The sequence below is a fragment of the Carcharhinus amblyrhynchos genome, chromosome 22, assembly GCF_965287045.1.
Source record: "Carcharhinus amblyrhynchos chromosome 22, sCarAmb.v2.hapA, whole genome shotgun sequence".
Classification (NCBI taxonomy): domain Eukaryota; kingdom Metazoa; phylum Chordata; class Chondrichthyes; order Carcharhiniformes; family Carcharhinidae; genus Carcharhinus; species Carcharhinus amblyrhynchos.
In genome coordinates, this window is record NC_137345.1 from 37227755 (window position 1) to 37255360 (window position 27606).

Consider the following 27606-nt stretch of genomic DNA (forward strand, 5'->3'; position numbering starts at 1 on the left):
GCAGATTTCTGTAGTTTAAACTGATGACCAGCAATTGCAAGTAAAGAACTTTTCAGGCTTGGAGGTAGTTTTTTTTATTTATTCATGGGACATGGGCATTGCTGGCTGGCCAGCATTTATTGTCCATCCCTGTTTGCCCTTGGAGAACAGTTGAGAGTCAACCATGTTGATATGGATCAGGAGTCACATGTAGGCCAGACCAGGAAAGGATGGCAAATTTCCTTCCCAAAAGAACATTAATGAACCAGATGGGTTTTTCTGCCAATAGTTTCATGGTCATCAGTAGATTCTTAATGCCAGATTTTTATTGAATTCAAATTCCACCATGTGCCGTGGCAGGATTCAAAGCGGGGACTGAGTTTCTTGATTAATAGTCTAGCGACAATACCACTAGGCCATCGCCTCCCCAGAGGAGTAAAACCCTGTGTCAATTTAAAAACTTCAATTAAATCAAGAATCAGTCTTCTCTAAAGATTTAATCCAAGAATTCTTAAACACCCCTCATAAGGTATTCCCCTCATTCCTTCCATTTTCCTGGTAACAGGTTTTTGCATTCTCTCTACAAGCTATCTATCGCTCTGGAAGTGTGGATTCCAAACTATGGAGTATACTCCAGATGTGGCTATCCAGCTGCTTATAAAGTTTAAGGTAAACGCTGATGTCCTGACTCAAAAAGGATGCATTCAGCACTCATAAAACATTTTCTGCCCATTTTACTGCCTGAGCCATATGATTACTTGTAACAGTCATATCCAAACCCTTTTCAATAGTTGAAAGTGCTGAAGGCTGGCCATCGATATGTTACTGTGAATTAGGATTACTGTGGCCAAAATGGAGAACTGAACACTTTGTCATCTTAAAGGAAACTCGCCCCTCCTTGGACCACTGCACCATTGTGGAGAGTTCACTCTGGGGAAGTGCATTCAAGAGCCTTGGATTATTTTTAACTTACAAATAGATTTTAATGTCATCCACATATTTCAAAGTTATACTATGCTGAATCTGGCCATCAATGTGGCTAGTAGAAGTTACAGATTAAAGGGTCTATAGGTACCAGATTTGATAACTGTCTATTAACAGTGACCATTTTCATATGGCCGAACAAAAATGATTTTAACCGCTCGTAAAGTTTGCCATTAATCCCCAATACAGTTAACATGTTCTCTACATATGTGACACTGAATTAAAGGCTTTTGGAAAATCCAAGTAAATTCCTTCACATCACTGAATGGGACTTGATGTGATTTAGCACAAGGTGGCTGAATTTTAGATAAGTTCCAAGAGGTTAACTGAGAGTCCAGTTAACCTCTGTCTCCCCCACCTCCATGCCTCAGCTCCAGTTTAATGGTAAATCCCAAATATCTGCTGGGTCATGTAAAAGTCTTTTAGATCTTATTGACATCTGTGGCCTGTGCAATTCTGGATCTTCCACACTTGTAAAACTACTGACGTCACTTAATACAACCCAAGGGATGGCCTTCCCTTCACTTGGACAGACCTATGGATCAGGTTGCATATAAACTTCATTGTTGAGAGATAGCTAATATTTGCCAAATGTTTACGGTATTTGGTTTATTGGAATTAACCTATCGCGTGCGAGCCTTAGATTCCTACTGTGCAAGTTGAGAATGATTTTATTTCAGCCAGACTAGTTACTTATCAGGTGTACTGTTCATCTCTGATAGTCATAGGAGGCAATGTGTGCCTGACAACCTTCCGAGAACCAAGTGTTTCTCCAATGTGGCCCTTTGTCCAAACCAACCTTTCTCCCTTTCACCATTGGAAACCGTGCCTTCAACCATCTAGACCTTAAAGTTCTGGAATACCCTTTATAAAATTCTTGAAGAGGATTCTTTTACAAAGCTTTGACTCACCTGTTCCTTTGAGTTGGTCTCAATATTTGTCTGACTTTGGTCTTGTGAAGATGATCTTGTTGAAACACAAAAGATCCTGGGGAGACTTGACAGGGTGGATGCTGAAAGGCGGCTTCCCCTTATGTAGGAATCTAAAACTAGGGAGCACAATTTAAAAAATAAGACAGAAATGGGGTGAAACAATGGAGTCATTGGTGTGTGGAATTCTCTTCCGCAGAGTGCAGTGGAGGCTAGTTCTTGAAATTTATTCAAGGCAGAGTTTTAGATAGACAAGGGAGTCAAGAATTATGGGTGGCAGGCAGGAAAGTGGAGTTGAGACCACAACCTGATCAGCTATGATCGTATTGAATGGTGGAGCATGCTAGAACGGCTGAATGGCTTACTCCTGCTCCTTTGTTCCTATGAAGCACCTTGGGATGTTTTATGAAGTTGAAATTCCATTCAAACAAAGGTTGTTTTTGGTACTTGATTATCTGTCAGAACCCCATTCCCCCACCTACTTCCAACTTTCACAAATTACCACAGCTCATAACACTGACATTATGTAGAATCATATCAGAGTATGAGGAAAGAATTTTCCCAAGATTTGTCAGAATGTCAGGCTCTGACTGAAAGCTGCTAGGTATCTCTCTAGATCTCTTTCAGATCAGATTCTGGGAATAATGAGTGACTACACCGGCAAACTGGGGGTGTGGTTTACACTGTCACTCTGATACAGCCAACAAGGACGCCATCTTTAAAGATGTTTTTAAAAAGTCCCCCCAATCCCTCACAAAGGACCACCCCCACCAAGGAAATATCGGGGCACTCTCCTCCCCCCCAACAGGATTCATTGTGGGCGGATGCTACAGCATAAATCCATTTAATTACATTTAAATTTATTAAAATTGATGGAAATCAGGTTGACACCTGAACAGAAACGGGTTTCTGTTCTTTCTGGGCGTGAACGTGATCAGGCCACTGGCAGGGAACATCTCAAACCGAGGTTTCACCAATACAAATCCTATTATGGCCCTCTTGCAAGATTTAGCAGCTGTAATGGAATTTGCGCCAACAGTAAATGAGCCCATTAAATTCTGCCCAAGGAAGGAATTCATGGTGAAGGGACAAAATGGTGATTGTTGGGAATTAGGCAGGGGGCAATAAAGATCATACTTCCTTCAGCTGTTCGAGATGGATATCCTCATTTCTGGGTGTAGTCACTTAATTATTCCCAGAATTGGTGTGACTACTATTGGTAACTGTGGTGATTGGCTCTGGAAAAAAAATTAACAATGAGCAAATTCAACAAAGAGCAGTTTGATTTTCCAAAGATGTGCGGGTTAGGTTGATTGGCCATAGTAAATTGCCCCTTAGTATCAGGGGGTACCAGCAGGGTAAATAAGTGGAGTTACTGGGATAGGGCCTGGGTGGTCGGTGCAGATTGATACTGGTAGTTACATGTATTAGCATTGTGCATTCTGCTGGGGTGTAAAGTTGATGTAGGCACATGGTGCTATTGGTTTTGTCAAATGACTTCCTGCACTGTAGGGATTCTATGATTTTTTCTATGATTGCCACGCTGCATAAACACATTGTCCTCATTCTCTCAGAAAAAGGTCTATACACTCAGCCTCCAGCCTGGTTTCTCACATTTTACCCTTCTTCATCTGGAGGTGATCTACAACTCTATCTTAACTCACAAGAAGTCCCATTCCCTATGATCCCTCTGCTCATTCATCCATGTTACCACCCAGCCAAGCAACACATTGATTTTAAAATTCTCATCCCTCCTTCGTCTCTCCCCTGCAGAAATCTCTCCGCTTCTCCACCTCAGTTGCCAACTGTGATGAAATGTATTCCTATAGGTTTCATTACACAACTTACTCACACACTCCAGCCATTAGTCGGTCGACACATCCACCCTTGTGACGCACTGCCTTCCTATGCCAATTAGAAAGCTAAAAGGCACTTTATCCAATTGGATGATGCTTGACTGCCCCCAAATAGCCTTTTATCCCTGTTTTCAATATTTCTATGTTTAATGTTAAGAGAAAAAAGTTCAAAGAAAAATGAACTAAATAAATGATTTTTCTCCAGGGTCGCACACAGCAGAGTGCTAGAGATTGATCTTCAACCCCTGGAGACTCCAGGCCAATCCTTTACTTCACTTCCTATTTTAAGCTACTCAAAACCTATCTCTTTGTCCAAACCTTTGGTCATTTGATCTACTATCTCCTTATGTGGCTTGGTGTCATCTCTGTTTTGGTCTGTGTGGCTTTCTGACTCCTTCTGCTCCCCATTTTCAAACTCCAATTCTCTCACTGAAACTCAGTCCAGGTTACATGTGTAATTTAGGAGACTCTGGCATCCATTTTTGGGGTACTTTCTTCAATCTTGGCATTCCCACCCCAATACTGTGAGGTAATCTTTCATGTTTTCAGCCATGTTATCTTTGAGCTGGATTAGCAAGATCTACCATTACACAGCTTGACGTGGGGTATCAAAAGGGCAGTGGCCTGTTGCATAATTTGAATGTAATAAGACTAAAATAATCAGCTTCCTGTGTGGTGTAATATTTTGTTCTTGTACATTTTTTCCCTGCTGCAAATGCACCAGTAAAATAATGAGGGTTTCTTTTAAAAATGGCTTACTTTGACTCCAACCCTTGTAAAGATTGGTGCTGATAGCTACATGTATTAGCAGTGTGAGTTCTGCTGGGGCACATGGTGCTATTGGGCTTGTGGTGTTTGGGCCCCTTTCTTCTAGGATTTTCAAGTTGAGATGTTTTGTGATGCACTTTTACTAATTTTATGAATAAAGTATATTTTTGGGGGGGACAAAAAGTTGTTGGAATCATTCCCACTGTCAAACTCCTTGCTCAGGTTTCGAGAGTTGGGACTGAGAGGTGAGATTAGATAGAGGTGGGGGAATCACTGTAGAGCTCAGCAAATTCCACCTAGCATTATTCAAGGATAGATTGGGAGTCGGAGTAAGAACTCTTGTAAGAGATAAACCTCCCCTCTTACTGCCAGTGCACAGAATGAGCAAAATGTTAAGGTAGTAATTCAGAACCACCCACAAGATTTTTTTTAAATTCACTGGTTGCGGGCATCACTGGCAGGCCAGCATTTATTGCCCATCCCTAATTGCCCTTGAGAAGGTGAGATGGGCATTTAGGGAATGGCAATAAATGCTGGTCTGACTATTGTTATAATCTAGGTCAGAAACTCCAAAGTATTTTCTGAAGTCAACCTAGACCATAAGTTTTGCACTTTGAATTTTGCTAGGGTAAATCGTGAGATGTTTCACTGCAGATGACCCACTAGGGAGCTTTTATCAAACAAAGTTTATTTAAGAATAGCTAACACATAGAAAGAGAATCAGCAATAACTTTTACCAATTACAAACAAGAAAAAGAACAACCATGATATTGTATCAACCTTAACAACTAAATGAACTGTTTCAGTACAACAAACCTCCTTATAAACATATACCTGTCACAGGTTTAGCACAGAAAAATAAGTATACTCATGTGTTTTGCAGCTCAGCAATATCTTTGGATAGAATAATAAATAAACATACCTTTGGATAGAAGTTTGAAACTGTGACTTCTCCGTTCTGGAAATCCCAGCACCTCAAGTAGAGATAATGCCAACATCAGAATTTTCACTCCAAGAAGGTAAGGAAGACTGTTTCCAAATTAGCCAGCAGAATTTCTAATATCAGGAAGACGCACAGAAACACTGTCATAAGTCTGGATTCCAAACACCTTCTAACTGAAAAAAACAGCCAGCAATCAAAACTGAAAGTAAAGAATTCTTGGGAGAGGGAAAAAGAACTGTTCCACCTGACTAGTCAATCAATCTTCCCACACTTCAAAAAGTCATAAACTCCCAGCAAGTACATGAGGCCCAGATTTTAAATAAACTAAAGCCCCACTTAAACCATTTAAGCATTAATAAAAGAATATCTAATTAGGTAGCTGGTGCCACAACAAAAACAAAAGGCTTGCTTACAAACTGCAGAGAATATGATTTAAAAAAATACATTTCTTAAAGGCACAGTACCGTCACACCAGCGATGTCCAACGTCCTATGAATTGATTTCAAAAATTCTGTGAAAGGACTAGTAACTGTCTACGGGAGTCAGAAGTGGAGTTATTGTAATTTTGGACTGATCTGTTTGTAATCACTTGTGTTTCCAATTCCCTCTCTCGATTTCACTCTGCTTCTCTCTGGTCTATGCAGGCAATAAATTTTAGCTCCCACCATTTGAGGTTGATCTTAATCTTATCTGACATTATAAAATCAGTTTATTCTTTATCCTTTAATGGGCTGTGAGTGTTGCTGGCAAGGCCAGCATTTGTTCCCCATCTCTAATTGCCCCTGAGAAGGTGGGAGGCACAGTAGTTAGCACTGCTGTCTCACAATGCCAGGGACCCGGCTCAGTCCCGGCGTTGGGTGACTGTCTGAGTAGAGTTTGCACATTCTCCCTGTGTCTGCATGGTTTCCTCTGGGTGCTTCGGTTTTCTCCCACACTCCAAAGTTGAGCAGATTAGTTGGATTGGTCATGCTATTTTGCCCCTTAGTGTCCAAAGATGTGCGGGTTAGGTGGATTGGCCACGGTAAATTTCCCCTTAGTGTCCCAATGTATATAGGTGAGTTGGATTAGCCATGGTAAATGTGTGGGAATTCAGGAATAGGGAGAGGGCCTGGTAAAGTTACTCCATCAGAGCATGAGTGCAAACTTCTTGGGCCAAGTGGCTTCTTCTGCACTGTAGGGTTTTTGAACATTTCTATGGCATTTTGATACAACTGAGTGGTTTGCTTAGGCCATTTCAAGGAGCAGTTCAGAGTCAGACACGTTGCTGTGCGTCTGGAGTTAAATGTAGCCCAGACCAGGGAAGGCCACTTGGTAACCTTAGGTAACATCACGAAGTGATGTTGAGTCAGCCACCCTGTTTTGCTATTCTCCTGAATTGTTCTCAGCTATTTCATTATTCGAAGGAAGTCAAGGTCTACCCCTCTGCGCATCAACTCCTGCTCCTTATCAAAATAAGTGTAAAAAAGATCTAACATCAGGAAATTAGGTGAATATTTGAATTAAAAACAAAATGCTGGAAACATTCGGCAGGTCAAGAAACAATATGAGAAAAAAAAGTTAATATTTTAGTTTCAGGTCAATGACTTATACCAGAAATGCCTGTGTGAATCTGTGAGACTCACTAATATCCACCTGGGTCTACATTCCAGTTATAGCTGAAAATTTAGAGCCACAAGCTAGCATCAAAAAGAAGCACTAACTAATGAATAAAAACCTCTTTTGACTTGTAAAGCATTAGTGGTCGAGGCACAGTACTATTGAAAGTTATGGCAACTCTCAGTGCTTAGCAACAGATTAATTCTAGCAGTAGTTTCCATCTTCATTTACTGACTTATTGACACATTAAGAGAAGTAGACACGTATAAGATGATGCTGTAATAAGCAATTCCAGACCTTCAGCCAATTATCTTCAGTACTCACAATATCCTGGTATGTAACACATTTATTTTGACATTTTATCTAGATGATAAGACAGCTTTCTAGTTATATTTTCAGTTGCTTGGAAGGAATCATTAATTGCCAAATAAGAATGCTCAGAAAGTTTTATAGGCAGCTAATAATCGAAGGCAAAACGATATCCTATTCAGCAACTCTTTGGGAAAATATTGGCTTTGCAAGCTACTCAGTTCAAGGACAGTTAGGGATGGGCAATAAATGCTGGACTGGCCAGCGATATTCACATCCTATGAAGAAAGGATAAATTGTCATTTAGAAAGTGTGAATTAATCAAGGATTACTAGCATGGACTTGTCTCAGGAAGTTCTTTCTTGAATTCTTTTAGAGGAAATGGGTGTTGCTGGCTAGGCCAGCATTCATTGCCCATCCCCAGTTGCCCTTCAGAAAGTGGTGGTGAGCTGCCTTTTTGAACTGCCTGAGTCCCTGAGGTGTAGGTTCACTCACATTGCAGGTAGGGTGAGAGTTCTAGGATTCAGCGACAGTGAAGAAGTGACAATATATTTCCAAGTCAGGAATGGTGGCTGACGTGGAAAGGAACTTCCAGTGGTGTTCCCAGGTATTTGAGGTCCTTGTCCTGATGGATAGTAGTGGTAAGGGTTTGGAAGGTGATGTTGAAGGAACCTTGGTGAGTTGCTACAGTGTGTTTTATAATTGGTGCACGTTGCTGCCACTGTGAATCAGAGGTGGAGAGAGCGAATACTTAAAGCAATAGATGGGGTGCCAATCATGCAGACTGCTTTGTCCTGGATTGTGTCAAGCTTCTTGAGTGTTTTTGGAGCTGCACTTATCCAGGCAAGTGAAGAATATTTCATCTCACTCCTGACTTGTGCCTTGTAGATGGTAGACGGGCTGTGGGATGAGGCCGGGGACTTGCCAGGAAGTTAGCCTCTACACGCAGGAAGCTCCCACAGATAGCAACATGGTAAAAGACATGACATTATTTTAAATGATATGGGTTAAAGGAAAAACATTGGCCCTGGTCAAGGTTAGGAAGGAATCCTTTCACATTAAAGTGTTCTGATAGCGTCACAGGAAGTGTGTGGCATTTCTGCTTGGAGGCAGAACAGCGGGACTTATGTAATCATACACCAGCTAACCAATTAGATTTGCAAATGCGAAGGCTGCAGCCAGCCATGCAGCTGGAATGGACAGGCTGTCACTGATCCTCAGAGGATCAAAGGTTCGGGCTGTATGTTTGAATTGTGCCCAGACAGGTACCCATTCCTCGCCATGCAGTATTCTCAGCCTAACTGTCTGTGGAATTTGCAATCTCTGGAACTGCTGTAACCAACTACACCACAGCACCCCCACTCCCCCACTCTTCCTTTGGGATCTGTCTGCATGGAACTGCAAGCCAGCATCCTACTTCCTTCTTCAGTCATCTTTGACCTTCCTTCCATCACCTTTAATTAACCCTCACTCCATCGCCATTGCCCTGCCTTCAGTGACCCTCAACCCACAGCCCATCACCCTTGACCGCTACTAACATTCACCCACTCCCAGGTCACCATCATTTTGTAACCCTCAGCCCCCTCCAACCCATTGGAATTGTTCCCTTTACCCTTAATCTGCCATCCATCATCCTTAATCCCTCTCTCTATGATTCTTGACCTTCCCCCTATTACCCTTGACTGTCAGGAGCTCCTTAATCTCTCCACAGTCATATATTTGACTTACTGCTTGATCTTCCCTGTATCACTCAGTTCCTCCCTCTCTCCCCCATGTGCCTCTGTCAGAATGCCACCTCCCTCCCTCTGTCAGCCATGCTCTGTTCGCCTCTCACATCCACCACCCAATCTCAATGCATTGGTGATTCCTCTCACCTTGGGCCAACAGAGAAAAAGCAGCCATTACAAATCCATCAGGAAGACTCTCTCACCTGCTGCACACCACTTTTAACCAGGTGTCAGTCTAAAGCCATGTGTTTCTCATTAGTTGCGTAACTCCAAAGATCCAGTTGAATCTGGTGAAGTTGTGCTTAGTGGGCATGTCTGACCTACCAATTATTAAACATTAAATGCTTATCTTTGGGAAGCCTATTCTGCCCTCAATCCACCACCAACTTAATCCCCAACTTTCACCCGTTGTCGAGAAGCTGGCATTTTGCCTCCTGCTGAGTTAGGTGTCCCCACCCACTTCTTTTCCCACTCCTGGGAGTTTTCCCCACCCAAAGATTCAGCGCTGTTCCTCTGGAACTGTTGTGAAACCAGGGATAGGAAACCTGTTACTGTTCACCCACCATCTGCTCTAGCATGAGTCACAACCATTTTGTGAAATGAACGCCAGTTATCGAAGGCTCGCTTTGTTTTATTGCATGCAAGGTGCTCAGAGTCCGACCCCTCTTATCTATAAAATTCACCAGGCGAAGTCAGTGACGAGGGAGGTCCCAAATCTCCAGCTGGTTTAACATTGCCCTTTACAAATCTCCAGCTTTGGGATCCCTGCTGCCTGAGTTACAAAACCCCTCCTATTGATTAACTGTGAAATGAGAATGAGGTATCGAAGATATCTGGAACCACTGACTCCTGGGCCAAAGAATGACTCTGGTGTGATAAAAAATAGTAATACCAATTATTGAGTGGGAGCTGTTCCCAGTGTGGCAGCAGCCAAACACCTTCTTTGTTCTGGAGTTTCCTCCCTGCCTCTCTGACGTATTACATTGATGCTGAAGGACTTATTTAAAGGTTCAGGCTTGGGGAGGTCACTGAGTGTGCTCAGACACGGCTGATATGCTTCCACAGCTCTGCAAGTCTTGTTAGAAACTTCAACAAGTCTCCCAAAGCAGCTTTCTCCTCACTGAGGTGATACAGTCATCCTGCCAGATCAGGAGGGAACTTCACTGAGATACACTCCTCAGTAAGTATACATCAGATTTACAGCATCACCATCATCCCTCTTGGCTCATTTATTCTGTTCCAACTACCAAACCCCTCTCACCACTCACTTCTCTCTTTTATTTTGCTCTTCACGTTTCTCCCATTACTATTTCATCTTTTCCACCTGTCTCATCTCTTCCTACTACACTCCCTCATTTTAGTTCTGTGAGTACAACAGAACACTTAGCATCACAGTGAACCAGTGCCTGCAAGTTTATGTGCATGCATGTATTTGTATCTGAACATGTGTATCTGTGGGTGCATTTATCTGTGTGCATATCTTCTATATGTGTGTGTGTGTCTGACAGTGTATCTAGGATTCAAATGTATACAATTGTGTGGGTGTGCGTCTTGTGTATGTGTGTATATCTGTTTTTGTGTGTTTTGTGTGTGTTTATATTTGTATTTCTGTGCATGTGGGTATGTGAATGCCTGTATTGTCTATCTGTAATTCTGTGTCTGCATGTTTGAGTGCATGTATTGCATGTGTATATCTGTATTTTTGTGTGTGTGTACATTGTACGTGGGTGTGCTTATATTGTATATATATGGGTGGACATATGACATGTATGTGTATTTGTGTACATATTGTATGTGTATATTGTTTGCATATATTTTTTGTGCATATTACATTTGCATGTGTGTGTATTGAATGTGCGTGTATGTATTTGTGTATATTGTATGTGTGTGAATATTGTGTGTCTGTATGTGTTTGTATTGAACGTGTGTGTGCATTTGTGTATGTTGTATGCGTGTGTATATTGTATGTGTATGTATTTCTGTGCGCTGTAACACTTGAAAGTAAAATATCTGCACATTCTCAGCATCTTAGAAGTAACTGAACAGGCAGAGGACAGATCCAGGTGATGATTATGAATAAACATTCTGGCCCATACACTCCATTCTGACCAAAGGGCTTCACTGTAAACACCGACTCATTCTTCTCTTTCCAGTAATGATGGACCTGTTGAAGTGATAGTTCCGACAGTCCACAGCGCTGGACGCAATCACACTCACTGTTTACTGCTCTGAGAGGGATGGACATGCACAGTGATCAACGCTCAGCGTTAACCTCTAGTATGTCAGACACTCACCAATCTCTTTTGCATCTATTCCTTTCGCACTGTTCACAAATTCTTGCTGATTTCTCACCTTTCTTTCTGACTTCATTCCTCAACCACTCTCTGATTTCAGTTTCAAATCTCTAATGCTTCAACTTGATCTTGCTCTCCTTTCCCAACTAATCTCACCCAATTGCGCTGATTTTTAAAATCTCTGCTTGCATTCTTGCTTGTTTCTTGATAACACCTCAATCCCCCAATTCTTCTCCCCCGATTCCCCCCTCACCCAATTCCCCCTCTCCCCTGATTCCCTTCTCACCCGATTTCCCCCCCCTCCGATTCCCCCTCTCTCCCCGATTCCCCCCTTCCCTATTCCCCCTCTCTCCCGATTTCCCCCCTCCCTGATTCCCCTCTCTCCCCCCCTCAGTTCCCACCTCTCCCCCAATTTCCCCCTCCCCTAATTCCCCCCTTGCTCCTGATTCCCCCCTCTCCTGATTCCTTTCTGTGCCCCTGATTCCCCCAATTCCCCTTCCCCGATTTCCTCCCTCTCATTTTTCCCTGATTTCCCCCCTCCCGATTCCCTCTTTTTTCCCGATTCCCTCTCCTCCCGATTCCCTCTTTTCTCCCGATTCTCTCTCTTCTCCCGATTCCCCCTCTTCTCCGATTCCTCCCCTGATTCCTTTCTCCTCTGATCTCTGTCCTTTCACTATTCCTTTTTCTCTTCCTGCTATTCCTCTCTCTTCCCCATTTCTTTCTCTCCCTTTTCTGATTTCTCACTTCCCTCTCTCCTCCAGTTTTTGTCTTTTGTCCTCCAATTTCTCAGTATTCTGTCTGCAGCTTCAATCTGTCTAACTGCAGTGATTCTTCATTGCTATCCCTTAATTCCCCACAAGCCTTCCTCATTCTCATCTGAATCTTTGTTCTTCTCCTGCACTGGTCACCTCTGTATCTTTCTCTGATTCCTCATCTCTTTCTTTCTCTCTGTTTACTCATCAACTTGTTTGTATTTGGTGGTTTTTAATTCCTTTCTTAATCCTTTCCACACCTAGGCACCTTTTACTGTGTTATATACAGTGTATGAATATAAGTTGTGGCAGTGTCCACTGTGCTTTGTGTTTAGCCAGCGGACAGTTTGAGCCCACAAACACAGATACCTGAGCTGTGACGAGCAACATTCTTCCAACGTCCCAAAGCTATTGGAGCAGTTTGACATATTTAACGGAGCCCAACAATTTAAATAATAAATGTCTTGCCAGGACATTTTTCAAAGGAAATGTTTGCTTCTTAGCTTTTTGTGATACCTATCACAAAACACCTAGAACAGAACACGACACCAAGTGACTGATGTAACAAGGGTGTTTGGACAGCGCCAAGGTTAATGTGGGACTAGGCAATAGTACTGCCCACATGGCGACTTAGAGAGTCACAGGATAGTAGACTGAGTGTGGTCGAGTCTGATTCAGCATGGGGACAGTAACCACACCCAGATGTAACTCCTGGCCAGCATCTGGCAACTGCACCTCTCTAGAGCATGTTCTTTAATACTTTTGGGGTTGTCACTGTCTTTCCTTAATTGTCTGGTGGTGACATTAGGGCTCCTCTATCTCTTTACTGTAATACAGACAGCACATCAACTTTGTACTGCCTGCTAATTATAATATTTTCAGCAGTTAGCCTGTATTTTTTCTGTTATTGATTGGCTGCATGGAGTCAAATAGTTATTTGCACTATTTCAAGCTAGTGTTTCTCTTAAAGGGGAGTGGAATACATTGTGCCTCGAGCAGGTTCTGGGAGTCATTTGTAACTGAATCTGGGAAAGAGAGATCCACGGCTGACCGCGGGAATGAGAGCATAACCAGTGGTTTTGCATGTTGCGTTAGAGGTTTGGCTGGAGTGTGTGGAAATGAAGGGAGATGGTTCACGCTGGCAGGGGAGAAGGAAACCCTTCAGAAACATTGTGGAAACGGATAGCCAACATAGTCAATGCCAACAGTGTATCCCAAAGATCAGAATGCAATTCAGGTCAAAGCTTAATGAACTCCTGTGAGTTGTAAAGGCCATTGAACACAGCTTCAAATGCTAGTTCCTGTTACCCACCACTGGCCTTCACACTACTCACTTCATCACAATCCTTTCACTTCTCTATGAATAATCTCTATCATTTAGGATTGATGGCTTCATTTCAGCCTCATACCCTGTTACAAGCTTTAAACACACAGCTCACAGTCTGTGCAGATTGGCAGCATTTCAATCCTAACAACCAGATCAACCAAACAGATTACATAAGAACATAAGAAATAGGAGCAGGAGTAGGCCATCTAGCCCTTCGAGCCTGCCCCGCCATTCAATAAGATCATGGCTGATCTGTCGTGGCTCAGTTCCACCTTCCCGCCCTCTCCCCATAACCCTTAATCCCCTCTCTTATCAAAAACCCATCAACCCGCGTCTTAAAAATATTTAGCGAGGCAGCCTCCACCACCTCAACGGGCAGAGAATTCCAGAGATTCACCACCCTTTGAGTGAAGAAGTTCCTCCTCAACTCCGTTCTAAACCGCCCCCCCTTTATCTTGAGGCTGCGCCCCCTAGTCCTACTGTCTTTTTTGAGCGGGAAGAGTCTCTCCACCTCTATCCTATCCATCCCATTCATCATCTTATACGTCTCAATGAGATCTCCCCTCATTCTTCTAAACTCCAACGAGTACAAGCCTAGTTTATTCAGCCTCTCCTCATAGCTCAACCCCCTCAACTCCGGTATCAGCCTAGTAAACCTCCTCTGCACTCCCTCCAAGGCCAAAATATCTTTGCGCAGGTGCAGCGCCCAAAACTGCACACAGTACTCCAGCTGCGGCCTCACCAATGCCCTATACAGCTGCAGCAAGACCTCCCTACTTTTATATTCAATCCCCCTCGCTATGAAGGCCAGCATCCCATTTGCCTTCCTGACCACCTGCTGCACCTGCAAGCTGGGTTTTTGCGACTCATGCACAAGGACCCCAAGGTCCCTCTGCACCGTCGCCTGCTGCAGTTTTTCGCCACGTAAGTAATAGTCCTAGTAATAGTCCTAATAGTAATAGATTAATGACACTCACTGAAGTGCTTCCCTCTCTGTTGCACCAGTGGAGGGGGTAGAGCAAAGCAGAGGGACAGGTCTGTCTGACTGTTTGAACCCCACTGGAGGATTATGGGATGGGCCCGATCTGTATATCTAATCACCCTTCTTCTCACCCCCTACTGCCAGTCCCAGGGTCTCTCTGACTGAGGAGGTGCACATAGTTCATGCATGGACTCATTTCCCGTATCACAATCTTACCCTTGGCCCTTGTCCCTTTCACACATTCAGGAATTGCAACCTGCCCATAGACACACTGTCACTTCATCCCATAGTGACAACACCAGCCCTGATACTGGCATTTCCCCATACTATAAAGGGTAAATTGCTCCTTGGTATCTGGAGATGTGTATTAGATGGATTACTAAATGCACAGGGATAGGGTGTAGAGGAGGGCATGTGGCAGTCAGTGCAGACTTGATGGGCTGAATGGCCTCTTTCTGCACTGTCATGATTTGTCTGTATAGCGCACAAGAAACAATACTTTTCATTGTATCCTAATACATGTGACAATGATAAATCAAACCAAAATTAAATCAAATTAACTCTGGTAGCGTGGAGACAGGATTTGTGCATAGCGAGATTTGGGCACAAATATGCTGCAGCAAGGGAGAGGACAAAGGTAACTCAGGTGTTAGTCTGATGGAGGGCGAGGTTGTACATGAATTCATAGAGGCATACAGTGCAGAAAAGGCCCTTTGGCCCATCGAGTCTGGTGCAGAAGACTCAGCTGATGACTTTGATGGGAACTAGAAGGCTGAATAATTTATCTATTCAAATGTTTGGTGCACAACTACACTAATCAGAAAACCTGCATTCCATATTGAAGGGAATGGCAGAGTGCATCACACACTTAGCATGGGAATTTACACAAAGCTTGGTTCCCATCCTTCCATCATTTCCCTCAGCATAACTGTGGAGCCAACCTTGTTGTAGCATGTGATATGGACAATGTCTCAGTTTCTACTGCAGCACAGGCAGTGTCCACCCAATTTCTGAGTACTACAAAGGAAGCTAGAAAAAGGGCATTGCAATCTCAGCTTACTCCTGTAGAAGTTGAGTCGGACCCTAGGTAAAAAAAAAGGGCTTCAATGGCATGACAGTGCTCCTACAACTTGTTCTCCAATAGATCCTTTCCCTAAACACTCACAAAGTATGGCCTCCTGCGGATATGGCCACCTGCAGAGAGCCCTTCTCCAGTTCTTCCCTCTTTGAGAAGTATGTCCTGCTCTGTGTGACCTCACATTCCTTTCTCAGTCATGCTCATGCCAAGAGAAAGCACTACCCATTGTTTTTGACCATCGTCATGGTTGTTTTGTACAAATATGTCTTTCTTGTGGTTTCACACTTGTATGGGAGTTTCCTCTCAGTTCAGAGAGCACAGTGACATAGTGGTTAGTACTGCTGCCTCACAGCTTGGGTCACTGACTGTGCGGAGTCTGACAACACCAGGTTTAAGTCCAACCAGTCCAACCAGTAAACCTGCTGTTGTGAGACTTCTTACTGTGTTTACCCCAGTCCAATGCCAGCATCTCTACATCGTGTGGAGTCTGCACAGGTTTCTTCCAGGTGCTCCGGTTTGCTCCCACAGTGTGAAAGATGTGCTGATGAAGTGCACTGGCCATGCTAAATTCTCCCTCAGTGTACCTGAACAGGTGCCAGAGTGTGGTGACTAGGGGATTTTCACAGTAACTTCATTGCAGTGTTAATGTAAATCTATCTGTGACACTAACAAACAAACATTAACACTTGTTCCAGAATGTGCCGGGCTGTGAAAGTATTGGTAAGCCAAGTTAGTTGTATGAGGAAGGGGCTAGGAGACTTTTGGTCCACTCTGGTTGTTAATGTCCATCTGTGTCTGGTTTAAACACAGGATAGGTGTGTACGATGCTGTTTCCCAGCCAGGCTCTGACCTTTACTGTCATTTTTCTGCTCTGCTGCTCGGTCAGATCACAGAATCCAGAAGAAAAGTAAGTAGTTCATTTTCATTGGCTGCCCAGTGTGTTGGTTCAATCTGTAGAGAAACAGGATTTCAAAATGAATGTTTCATAAATATTCCAGTTTCTTCCTGTTTTAGTCTGTGGGCTGAGTATTTTAGAATGGGCTGCTTTTGGGGCCGTTATTTCATTGATGGGTAAACCTTGACCTGTTAATATTCTGCACCAAAAAACTTGAAAATAAAGGAATGCATGTTTAAACTTTACCCTTGCTGCCCAAGCTTCCATGGGACTCCCCAGGGGAATGCTACACTGTCAGAAGTGACACCTTTTGGGTGAGACATTAAACCAATGCGCTTTGTCAAAGAAGACCAAGGGAGTTCTGGCCACTATTTATTCTTCAGCTCAAATCTGAATCTGCTAGCTGTGGGATCTTGCTGTGCTCAAATAAGGTGCCATTTACTTACATGGCAATAATAACAATACCTCATTGCTGTTTCATTGGGTGGGATCTTCCAGCCTCGCCTACCAGTGGGATCTCCCAGTGCTGCCAAAGTCAATAAATGGTTTGGTTGGTTCACCACATCTGCTGTGATGGGATCTGCCACACCTGGAAAATTCTAGCCATCGGCTTGAAGTCACAACCTGAATTCATAAAAGAATGAAGTTCTCTGTCTCTGGACAGTTGATAAAAGACTGGGACTTCATTTCAATGGTTAAGACTGGAAAGTAAATATTCTATTACCAATATTCAGGGTGCAATCAATCAGAACAAGGATATTCCTGGCCTCGGGAATCTTTGAGGTGTTGATGATTTCGGAGTTGATGTTTCTGGGAAACAGTGAGGATATTTAACTTGTTGGGGACAGTTTTCTCTCCTGCCACACTGGATCACATGGGACTGACAGGACACTGCATAGAATGATGTCCATTGCTCTGCCCGTCTGGGATTCTCTCCAGATGCCGTGCCCATGTGTATCTGTGCAATAAACAAGGGGAAAAAAGACATCCTCCTACCCACATCCATTCTCTTTGGAAAAGGGGAGAAACTGGGAATCAGAAATCCTCATCCAATTGTTCATTGCAGAGAAGAATTGTAGGGTTAAGAAGACAGGGGTAAGAAAGGTAAGAATTTGGAGGGAGACATCTTTTTCACCCAAAGGGCGAATAGTTAGGACATCGAAGCAGTCAAAGTAAACAGGGCCCTGAGACAGTCTGACAATCTCATGATGTCATGGCCACTGAGTACAGAGTGTGGTCACTGCTGGAATGTAGGAAACACAGCAGCCAAGTTGTGTGCAAAGCAAGATATGCAGTGATATAAAGATCAGATCATCTATCCAAGTGACATGGGCTGAACAGAAGAACATAGCAAGTAGGAGCAAGAGTAGATCATTTGGCCCTTCGAGCCATTCAGTGAGATCATGGCTAATCTTTTCATGGGCTCAGCTCCAATTACCCGCCCGCTTACCATAACCCTTAATTCCTTTACTGTTCAAAAATCCATCTATCTTTACTTTAAAAACATTCAGCTGGGCAGGGAATTCCACAGATTCATAACCCTTTGGCTGAAGAGGTTCCTCCTCAACTCAGTACTAAATCTGCTCTCCCTTATTTTGAGGCCATACCTTCTAGTTTTAGTTTCAGCTGCCAATGGAAGTAACTTCCCTGCTTCTATCTTATCTATTCCCTTCATAATTTTATATGTTCCTATAACATCCCCCCTCATTCTTCTAAATTCCAATGAGTATTGCCCCAATCTACTCAGTCTCTCTTCATAAGCCAACCCTCTCAATTCTGGAATCAACCTAATGAATCTCTTCTGCACCCCCTCCAGTGCCAGTATATCCCTTCTCAAGTAATGAAACCAAAATTGTACACAGTACTCCAGGTGTGGCCTCACCAGTACCTTATATAGCTGCAACATAACCTCCCTGTTTTTAAACTCTTGCAATGAAGTACAAAGTTTCATTTGCCTTCTTAATTACCTGCTGCACCTGCCCCAACATCTGGATAGAAATTGTCCCATTGGGCAGATACAGCATGAATTCATGAAAGGCAGGTCTTGTTTAAGTACAGTGGATAATGGGGAACTGGTGGATATGGAGTATTTGGATTTCCAAAAGGCACTCGACAAGGTGCTGCACAAAAGGCTGCTGCATAAGATAAAGGTGTACTTCATTACAAGTAATGTATTAGCATGGATAGAGGATTGGTTAACTAACAGGAAGCAAAGAGTGCAGGTAAATGAGTGTTTTTCTGGTTGGCGATCAGTGACTAGTGGTGTGCCTTAGGGATCAGTGTTGGGACCACAATTGTTTACAATTTATATAGATGATATGGAGTTGGGAACAAAGTGTAGTGTGTCAAAAGTCACAGATGACACTAAGATGAGTGGTAGAGCAAAGTGTGCAGTGGACACAAAATCTGCAAAGCGATATAGATAGTTTAAATGAGTGGGCAAGGATCTGGCAGATGGAATACAACATTGGTAAATGTACAGTCATCCATTTTGGTAGGGATAACAGCAAAATGGACTATTATGCAGCAGCCTTTTGTGCAGCACCTTGTCGAGTGCACCTGCAAATCAATTTTTTGCGATTCATGCACAAGGACACCCAGATCCGTTTGCATTGCAACATGCTGCAATTTTTTATCATTTAAATAGTAGTCCATTTTGCTGTTATCCCTACCAAAATGGATGACTGTACATTTACCAATGTTGTATTCCATCTGCCAGATCCTTGCCCAATCATTTAAACTATCTATATCCCTTTGCAGATTTTGTGTCCACTGCACACTTTGCTCTACCACTCATCTTAGTGTCATCTGTGACTTTTGACACACTACACTTTGTTCCCAACTCCATATCATCTATATAAATCAGAAACAATTGTGGTCCCAACACTGATCCCTGAGGCAAACCACTTGTCACTGATCGCCAACCAGAAAAACACTCATTTACCCGCACTCTTTGCTTCCTGTTAGTTAACCAATCCTCTATCCATGCTAATACATTACTTGTAATGATGTACACCTTTATCTTATGCAGCAGCCTTTTGTGCAGCACCTTGTCGAGTGCCTTTTGGAAATCCAAATACTCCATATCCACCAGTTCCCCATTATCCACTGTAGTTAAACAAGACCTGCCTTTCATTAACTCATGCTGTGTCTGCCCAATGGGACAATTTCTATCCAGATGTTGGGGGATAATTATTGGCTAGGACACCTGGGATAACTATTCTTCGAAATAGAGTCTCAGGATCTTTTACATCCACCCAAAAGGTTAAAACCAGGGCCTGAGTTTAACATTCAAAGATGGCATCACTGACAGTGCAGCACTTGCTTAGCAATGCACACCCGGATTATGCACTCAAATGTCTGAATTAGGACTTGAACTCAGCATCTTCTGAGGCAGAGGCATGAGTGCTACATTCTGAGACATGATTGAGAGCCAGGGTGAGTGAAATCAATGAAGTTGGCCTGGTTTTATTGGATTTAATCTTGGTTTTATATCTGAAACTAGGCAAAGTCAGTGTGTGCGATAAGAATAACAGCCGCCTTAGCAGAAACCTGTCTGGGTGTTAGGAGTGAATGTTAGGATTGCTAGTTCTGAATGAAGACTGGGCCCTGGGATAAGGTTGCCAATCCTTTTGGTTTGCCCTGCAACATTTGGGAATTTAACTGAGGCTCTGTTTGCCCTTTGCCTTATGGGGCAGGCACCAAAGGTTCACAGAAAAGCAGGGGAATTCCTCCTGATGTCCAGCTACCTACTTGTTGCGCAACTAAATCCAATTCCTCCAGGAATTGTAGATTCATAAGACCATAAGACATAGGAGCAGAAACAGGCCACTCGGCTCATCAAGTCTGCTCCGCCATTCAATCATGGCTGATATTTTTTTCATCCCCATTCTCCTGCCTTTTCCCCATAACTCCCTTATTAATCAAGAACCTATCCATCTCTGTCTTAAAGGCACTCAATGACCTGGACGTCACGGGCTTTTGCAGCAAAAAGCTCCACAGATTCACCACTCTCTGGCTGACAAAATTCCTCCTCATCTCTATTTTAAAGGATCCCCTTTAGCCTGAAGTTGTGCCCGATTGTTAGTTTCTTCCTACCAGTGGAAACATCCTCTCCATGTCCACTCTATCCCAGCCTCGCAGCATCCTGTAAGTTTCAATAAGGTCCCCCCCTCATCCTAAACTTCAACAAGTACAGACCCAGAGTCCTCAACTGTTCCTCATACGATGAGCTCTTCATTCCAGGGATCATTCTTGTGAACCTCTTCTGGAGCCTTTCCAAGGCCAGCACATCCTTCCTTAGATACGGGGCCCAAAACTGCTCTCAATACTCCAAAATGGGGTCTGACCAGAGCCTTATACTGCCTCAGGAGTACATCCCTGCTCTTGTATTCTAGCCCTCTCAACATGAACGCTAACACTGCATTTGCTTTCCTAACTGCCAACTGAACCTGCACGTTAACCTTAAGAGAATCTGGAACAAGGACTCCCAAGTCTCTTTCTGTTTCTGATTTCCTAAGCACTTTTCCATTTAAAAAATAATCTATGCCTACATTCCTTCTTCCAAAATGCATAACCTCACACTTCTCCACATCGTATTCCATCTGCCACTTCTTTGCCCAGTCTCCTGACCTGTCCAAGTCTTTCCACAGCCCCCCTGCTTCCTCAATACTACCTGTCCCTCTCCATATCTTTGTATCATTTGCAAACTTAGCAACAGTGCCTTCAGTTCCTTCTTTCACATGGTTAATGTATATTGTAAAAAGTTGTGGTCCCAGCACTGACCCCTGAGACACACCACTAGTCACTGGCTGCCATCCTGAAAAAGATCCCTTTATCCCCACTCTCTGCCTTCTGCCAGTCAGTCAATCCCCTTTCTATGCCAGGATCTTACCCTTAACATCTTGGGCTCTTAAACTTATTTAACGATCTCCTATGCAGCATCTTGTCAAAGGCCTTTTGGAAATCTAAATAAATCACATCCACTGTTTCTTCTTTATCTAACTCCCTTGTTGCCTCCTCAAAGAACTCTAACAGATTTGTCAGATATGACCTTCCCTGTGCTGACTCAGTCCTATTTTATCATGCACTTCCAAGTACACTGCAATCTCATCTTTAATAATGGACTCTAAAATCTTGCCAATGACCGAAGTCAGGCTAACTGGCCTATAACTTCCCGTCTGTTGCCTCCCTCCCTTCTTAAACAGGACATTGCGGTGAGCAATTCAGAGCAAAAATCATTGGGACTTTAAGATATTAAGATGATGTGTTTCTTTTTCTATGACTTTGAATATTTTAACTGCTTACTAATAGAAATATTGAAGATGGAAAAGAAGGTCATTGGACTGATTGTCCAAGAATTATCCAATCATGTAGCAATTAGTGGATGAGGCACCCTGAGAATGGACATGTTGGATGACCAATGTTTCGAGAATTCGGGGGGTGGGGGGGGCACTTAGAGGAGGTCATGTGACAAACCTCCAGGAACATGCTCAGCCAGAGTTGGTAACCCAGGCCCTGCGTGGTCTTGTTTGTCTTTTAGTAAACGGACGGTGACAGAGCACCAGCTCCTACATGACAAGGGGAAGGCGATGGAGCAGCTCAAGCGCCTGATGTGGCTGAACAATGCCATGAGTGGCGTCCACACTGCCAGCAGGAGGAACTGGCCAGACAGCCTACTGCCCACCAAGCAGACCACGCAAGAGGAAGCCATGACCCAGCAGAGGTCAAACACAGGCCTTTACCCTTGCCAACATGAGAGAGAAGTCTTAACCAATCAGCAGTTTCTGGAATATTCCAAGAGGCAGGGTGTCTGAGCGAAGTACCTTTCACTTTCCCAGATAGAAGCAATCACACATGAACAGCTGTGCATGCTGCTTGTCCACTCAGTGTTAGCCCTCAGTCTGGTAACTGGTTCACATCTGGTCTGGTGGCTGCTTCCTCTGCCTGTAAAATATCACAATTAAAATACAGTCTTTTGCTTCAGCACTTTTGTAGTTTTTCTCAATTCCTGGCATTTTCACGGTAACTTCACTGCAGTGTTAATGTAAGCTATTGGTGGCACTAAAAAAAAACTACAGGCATAATCAAGAGAGCAGAGATTTCAAAGCAGGCTGTGGACAGGAGAGAAAGAGGAGGGGGAGGGGGCAAGAGTTAGATGGGGGCAATTGAGTAAACAGCAGGCATTAGACAGGAGAAAGTGGGCAGCAAAGTGAAAGCTGGTGGGAGCGACAAGAACGGGAGAAAATGGAAAGAGTGGGAACTGGGAGGAGAGAGAAGGGAACTGCAGCTCTGTCCAGCCTCCATCACACTTAAATTGGTCACCAAGAATAACAGGAGAAAGGCTGCGGATTTCAGTTGAAGGAAATATGGAAAGACTGAGAGTGAAATTATACAAATCAACAGAATGAAAAGAGATTGGGGGATTTTATTTTACACATCTTGCTTTGTCAGGACATGGAAATCCCATGTGGCAGAAACAGAATCATAAACAATGTTTAAAGAGGGAATGGATAAATATTGGAGAAAGAACAATTCATAAAGGTATAGGATAAGATGAGCTGAAGAAAGGGACTGGACAGACTTGTCTTATAAAAAAAACAGCACAATGGCAATGGACCTTGTTTACTGTAAAGACCAGTGATTGTGTAACAGACTCAGCTACACATTCCCTTGGAAGCTGGATCTCAGCTGTGTGTGTGTGAGTATAGAACCGCCCCATAACACAGTGCCGTGAAAGGCGTAGTCAGTGTTCTTTAATTCAAAATGTGGTTTTGCTGGTGTGGCCAGCATCTTACTATTCACTCCCAGTTTCCCTTGAGAAGGTGAAGATTGGGTTTCTTTCCTGCTCCCGAAATATGTACCCAATTAGAGAACACTCTGTGTACAATTCATATTGTTACTGTAACCCCAGCATGTACCATTGCTAATCAACTTAAATATCTTTGGACACTAAAGGGACACCTGGCCAATTCTGCACACCTTTGGACTGTGGAAACCAGAGCACCCAGGGGAGAATGTACAAACTCCATACAGGCAGACAATTGATAATAATGGTCACTAGCTTATATTCCAGATTTTTATTAATTAAATTCAAATTACACCAGCTGCTTTGGTGGGATTTGAATCTGTGTCTGCAGAGCCTCTGGATTACTAGTCCACTAACGTTATCATTATTGCCACCATCTTCCCACATAATTCTGGAAAACCTGTCATATAACCACTTTGAATCCAAGGCCAATATTTCCTTGAAGTGCAGTGCCCAAAACTTTATATAACTGAAGCATAATTTTTGTATACCGTAAGAAGTCTCACAACACCAGATTAAAGTCCAACAGATATATTTGGTGTCACGAGCTTTCAGAGCGCTGCCCCTTCATTAGTTGACTCACCTGATAAAGGAGCAGCACTCTGAAAGCTCCTGACACCAAATAAACCTGTTGGAATTTAAACTGGTGTTGTGAGACTTCTTACTGTGCCCACCCCATTCCAATCCAGCATCTCCACATTTTGTATACTAGCACACATTTGTATAGCAGCACACTTAAGACTCCCGTTCCGTTTGCCTGTTAAATTGTTTACTCTATGTGACCACAATACAATTTGTGATTGGTACTGGACAGTGATGTTAGGGTGGAGGGATGGGGGTGAGGATGCAATGGAGATCACGTTCGGAATATCGTCCATGACGGTCACTGTCCAGACTCACTCCTCGGAGATTGGCCCCTGGTTGGCTTTCCAGAGACCATTTGGCAGTCATGGAACCAAATCCCAGTGAGGAGTCAAAAGTTTCACAAGAGGAAGGAAAAATCAAATAACTAAAAAAGAGATCCAAATGGCAGTCAACCTGATAAATGGTTTGTACTGGGTTAAAATAAACAATGAAAGTCTGAAATCTAATACATTGGGTTAGTCAAGCTGATAGCCCCACCAATTAATTCTTCACACTGAACCACATTTCCCAAAGGACATCATTCGATGAGAGAGTATAGAAGGTGCAAGAATCTAACTTCAGGCAAAGCAAAAAAGATGACAAGTGTGAGAAGGGAGATGATCAATGCAGGACTGAGGGTGTTGCATCTAAATGCATGCAGCATACAGAACAAGGTTGCACACATTGAAATTGGCTGGTACGATCTTATGGGCATCACAGATATGTGGCTGCAAGGGGATCAGGGCTAGGATCTAAATATCCATGGATATCGGAAGGGCAGGCAGATGGGCAAAGGGGGCAGGTTTGCGTTGTTAATAAGGAATGCAGTTAAATCAATGGCAAGAAATGATATAAGATCAAAAGGCATAGAATCTCTGGGTAGAGTTGAGGTATCACAAAGGTAAAAAGACCCTGAGGGAATTATGTACAGGCCCCCTAGCAGTCAGGATGTGGGGCAGAAAATAAATCAGGAGATAGAAAAGGCATATAAAAAAAGCAATATTACAATAATCATGGGAGAATTCAATATGCAGGTGGACTGGGAAAATCAGGTAGGTAGTGGATCCCAAGAAAAGGAATTTGTGGAATGTCTGAGAGATGTTTTTTTGGAGCAGCTTGTGACAGAGCCTACTAGGCAACAAGCAATTCTGGATTTGATGTTGATGGGTGGGGGGTGAGGGGTGGAGGGAGGAGAGGTGGTGGAGTGGGGCAGTGAGTGTGCCTAACACATTTGCGCAGAACTGGGTCAATTTCCCAATGAGGCAGACTTGATTAGAGAACTTAAGGTGAAGGAAACCTTGGGGAGCAGTGACCACAATATGATAGAATTTACCCTGCAGTTTGAGAGGGAGAAGCTGGAATCAGATGTAATGGTAATACAATTATTTAAAGGTAATGACAAAGACATGAGGGAGGAGCTGGCCAGAGTTGATTGGAAAGGGAGCCTAGCAGGAAGGCAGTGGAACAGCAATGCCAATTTTTGAGAGTTATTCAGGACGCAAAACAGAAATTCATCCCAAGGAGGAGGAAACATGCTAAGGAGAGGACAAGGCACCCATGGCTGACGAGGGAAGTCAGGAACAATATAAAAACAAAAAGAAAAGCATACAAAGTGACAAGGATTAGTGGGAAACCAGAAGATTGGGAAGCCTTTAAAAGCGAGCAGAGGACAACTAAAAAAGCAATAAGGGGAGAGAAGATGAAATATGAGGGTAAGCTAGCTAGTAATATAATGAGAGATGGGAAGTTTTTTTTAATATATGAAAGGTAAGAGAGGCAAAGATAGCCAATGGACCGCTGGAAAATGAGGCTGGAGAAATAATAATAGGAAACAAAGCAATGACAGAGTAACTGAATAGTTACTTTGCATCAGTCTTCACAGTGGAAGATACCAGTGGGATGCCAGAGCTCCCAGCGAGTCAGGGGGCACAGGTGAGTGTAGTGGCCATCACTAAGGAGAAGGTTATTGGGAAACTGAAAGATCTGAATATGGATAAATCACCTGGACTGGATGGACTACACCCCAGAGTTCTAAAAGAGATAGCTGAGGAAATTGTGGAGGCATTGGTCGTAATCTTTCAGGAATCACGGGAGACAGGGAAGGTACCAGAGGACTGGAAAATAGCTAATATAACACTGCTGTTTAAGAAGGGAGGGAGGCAACAGATGGGAAATTATAGGCCGGTTAGCTGGACTTCAGTCATTGGCAAGATTTTAGAGTCCATTATTAAAGATGAGATTGCAGAGTACTTAGAAGTACATGATAAAGTATGACTGAGTCAGCACAGCTTTGACAAAGGGTGGTCATGTCTGACATTTTAATTTAGAGTTCTTTGAGGAGGTAACAATGAAGTTAGATAAAGGAGAACCAGTGGTTGTGATTTATTTAGATTTCCAACAGGCTTTTGACAAGGTGCTGCATTGGAGACTGTTAAATAAGTACCCCTGGTGTTAAGAGTAAGATCCTGACATGGATAGAGGATTGGCTGACTGGCAGAAGGCAAAGAGTGGGGATAAAGAGGTCTTTCTCAGGATGGCAGCCGATGACTAGTGGTGTGTCTCAGGAGTCAGTGTTGTGACCACAACTTTTCATGATGTACATTAACTATTTGGAAGAAGGAACTGAAGGCACTATTACTAAATTTGCAGATGATACAAAGATATGTAGAGGGACAGATAGTATTGAGGAGGTGCTTCAGACCCCATTTTGGAGCATTGTGAGCAGTTTTGGGCCCCGTATCTAAGGAAGGATGTGCTGGCCATGGAGAGGCTCCAGAAGAGATTCATAAGAATGATCCCCAAAATGAAGAGCTTGTCATATGAGGAGCGGTTGAGGATTCTGGGTCTGTATTCGTTGCAGTTTAGAAGGATGAAGGGGGATCTTAGTGAAACTTACAGGATACTGCCAAGCCTGGATAGAGTGTACATGGAGAGGACGTTTCCACTAGTAGGAAAAACTAGAACCAGAGGGCACAATTTCAACCTAAAGGGACAGTCCTTTAAAACAGAGATGAGGAGGAATTTCTTCAGCCAGAGTGTGATAAACCTGTGGAACTCTTTGCTGCAGAAAGCTGTGAAGGCCAGGTCATTGAGTGTCTTTAAGACATAGGTTCTTGATTAATAAGGTGTTCAGGGGTTATGGGGAAAAGGCAGGAGAATGGGGATGAAACAAAATGAGCCATGATTAAATGACAGAGAGCACACTCCATGGACCCAATGGCCTAATTCTGCTCCTATGTCATTTGGTCTCATGATTATAAAATACTAAAGGAGGCCATCTGGCCCATTATGTGGAGATGCAGGCGTTCACCTGGGGTGGGCACAGTAATAACTTTCACAGCACGGCGTGTAAGATTTGGCCCACCGTCAGGGCCTATGAATAAGACTGATGATTCCCTTTGGGCACCGCAGGGGCCGAGGTACCTCATAGACCCCGATAATCACATTTTGATTTGACTCGTCTTAAGTCTCCTTTGTACCTTTTGTTTCTGTTCGGGCCGTTCCCCCTCTTGGGGAACTGCCCCCTTTTTCTTTGTCCGAATGTAATTTAAGTTTGTTTACTTGGTTTGACCCGCAAGAACAAGACTGATTATTGAAGATTGGTGCAGCTAATCCTCCCGGCCGCAGACACAACACTGCCGGCACCTCCAAGTGCAGGTGGCGCAATGCTCGCACCTCCAGGCCGCAGGCGGCGCTGTGCTCGCACCTCCAGGCCGCAGGCGGCGCTGTGCTCGCTCTTCCAGGCCGGAGGGGGG

General features: G+C 43.5%; 1 protein-coding gene and 1 long non-coding RNA gene across 3 annotated transcripts in view; one reads left to right on the plus strand and one right to left on the minus strand.

Annotated features, from left to right (window-relative positions):
• LOC145357063 (parathyroid hormone 4-like) overlaps positions 1-22251 on the plus strand; it is a 34231-nt gene extending 11980 nt beyond the window's left edge. Inside the window, exons 1-3 of one of the 2 annotated variants that reach the window (XM_080210141.1) lie at positions 10210-10271; positions 16335-16431; positions 21962-22251. In XM_080210141.1, coding sequence (XP_080066267.1) covers positions 16349-16431; positions 21962-22235 — 357 coding nt within the window. In that variant the 5' untranslated portion in view covers positions 10210-10271; positions 16335-16348 and the 3' untranslated portion in view covers positions 22236-22251. Of the gene's footprint in view, positions 1-10209; positions 10272-16334; positions 16432-21961 lie in introns of those variants that run through there. The other variant, XM_080210140.1, reaches the window with a different exon arrangement.
• Positions 1-27471, minus strand: LOC145357064 (uncharacterized). Its single transcript, XR_013889242.1, has 6 exons — positions 27413-27471; positions 22245-22365; positions 16375-16475; positions 5439-5572; positions 1875-2011; positions 1-422 (listed from the first exon to the last, which is right to left on the minus strand). It is a non-coding gene; the product is annotated as an uncharacterized LOC145357064 (long non-coding RNA).
• Between the last annotated feature and the right edge of the window lie 135 nt (positions 27472-27606).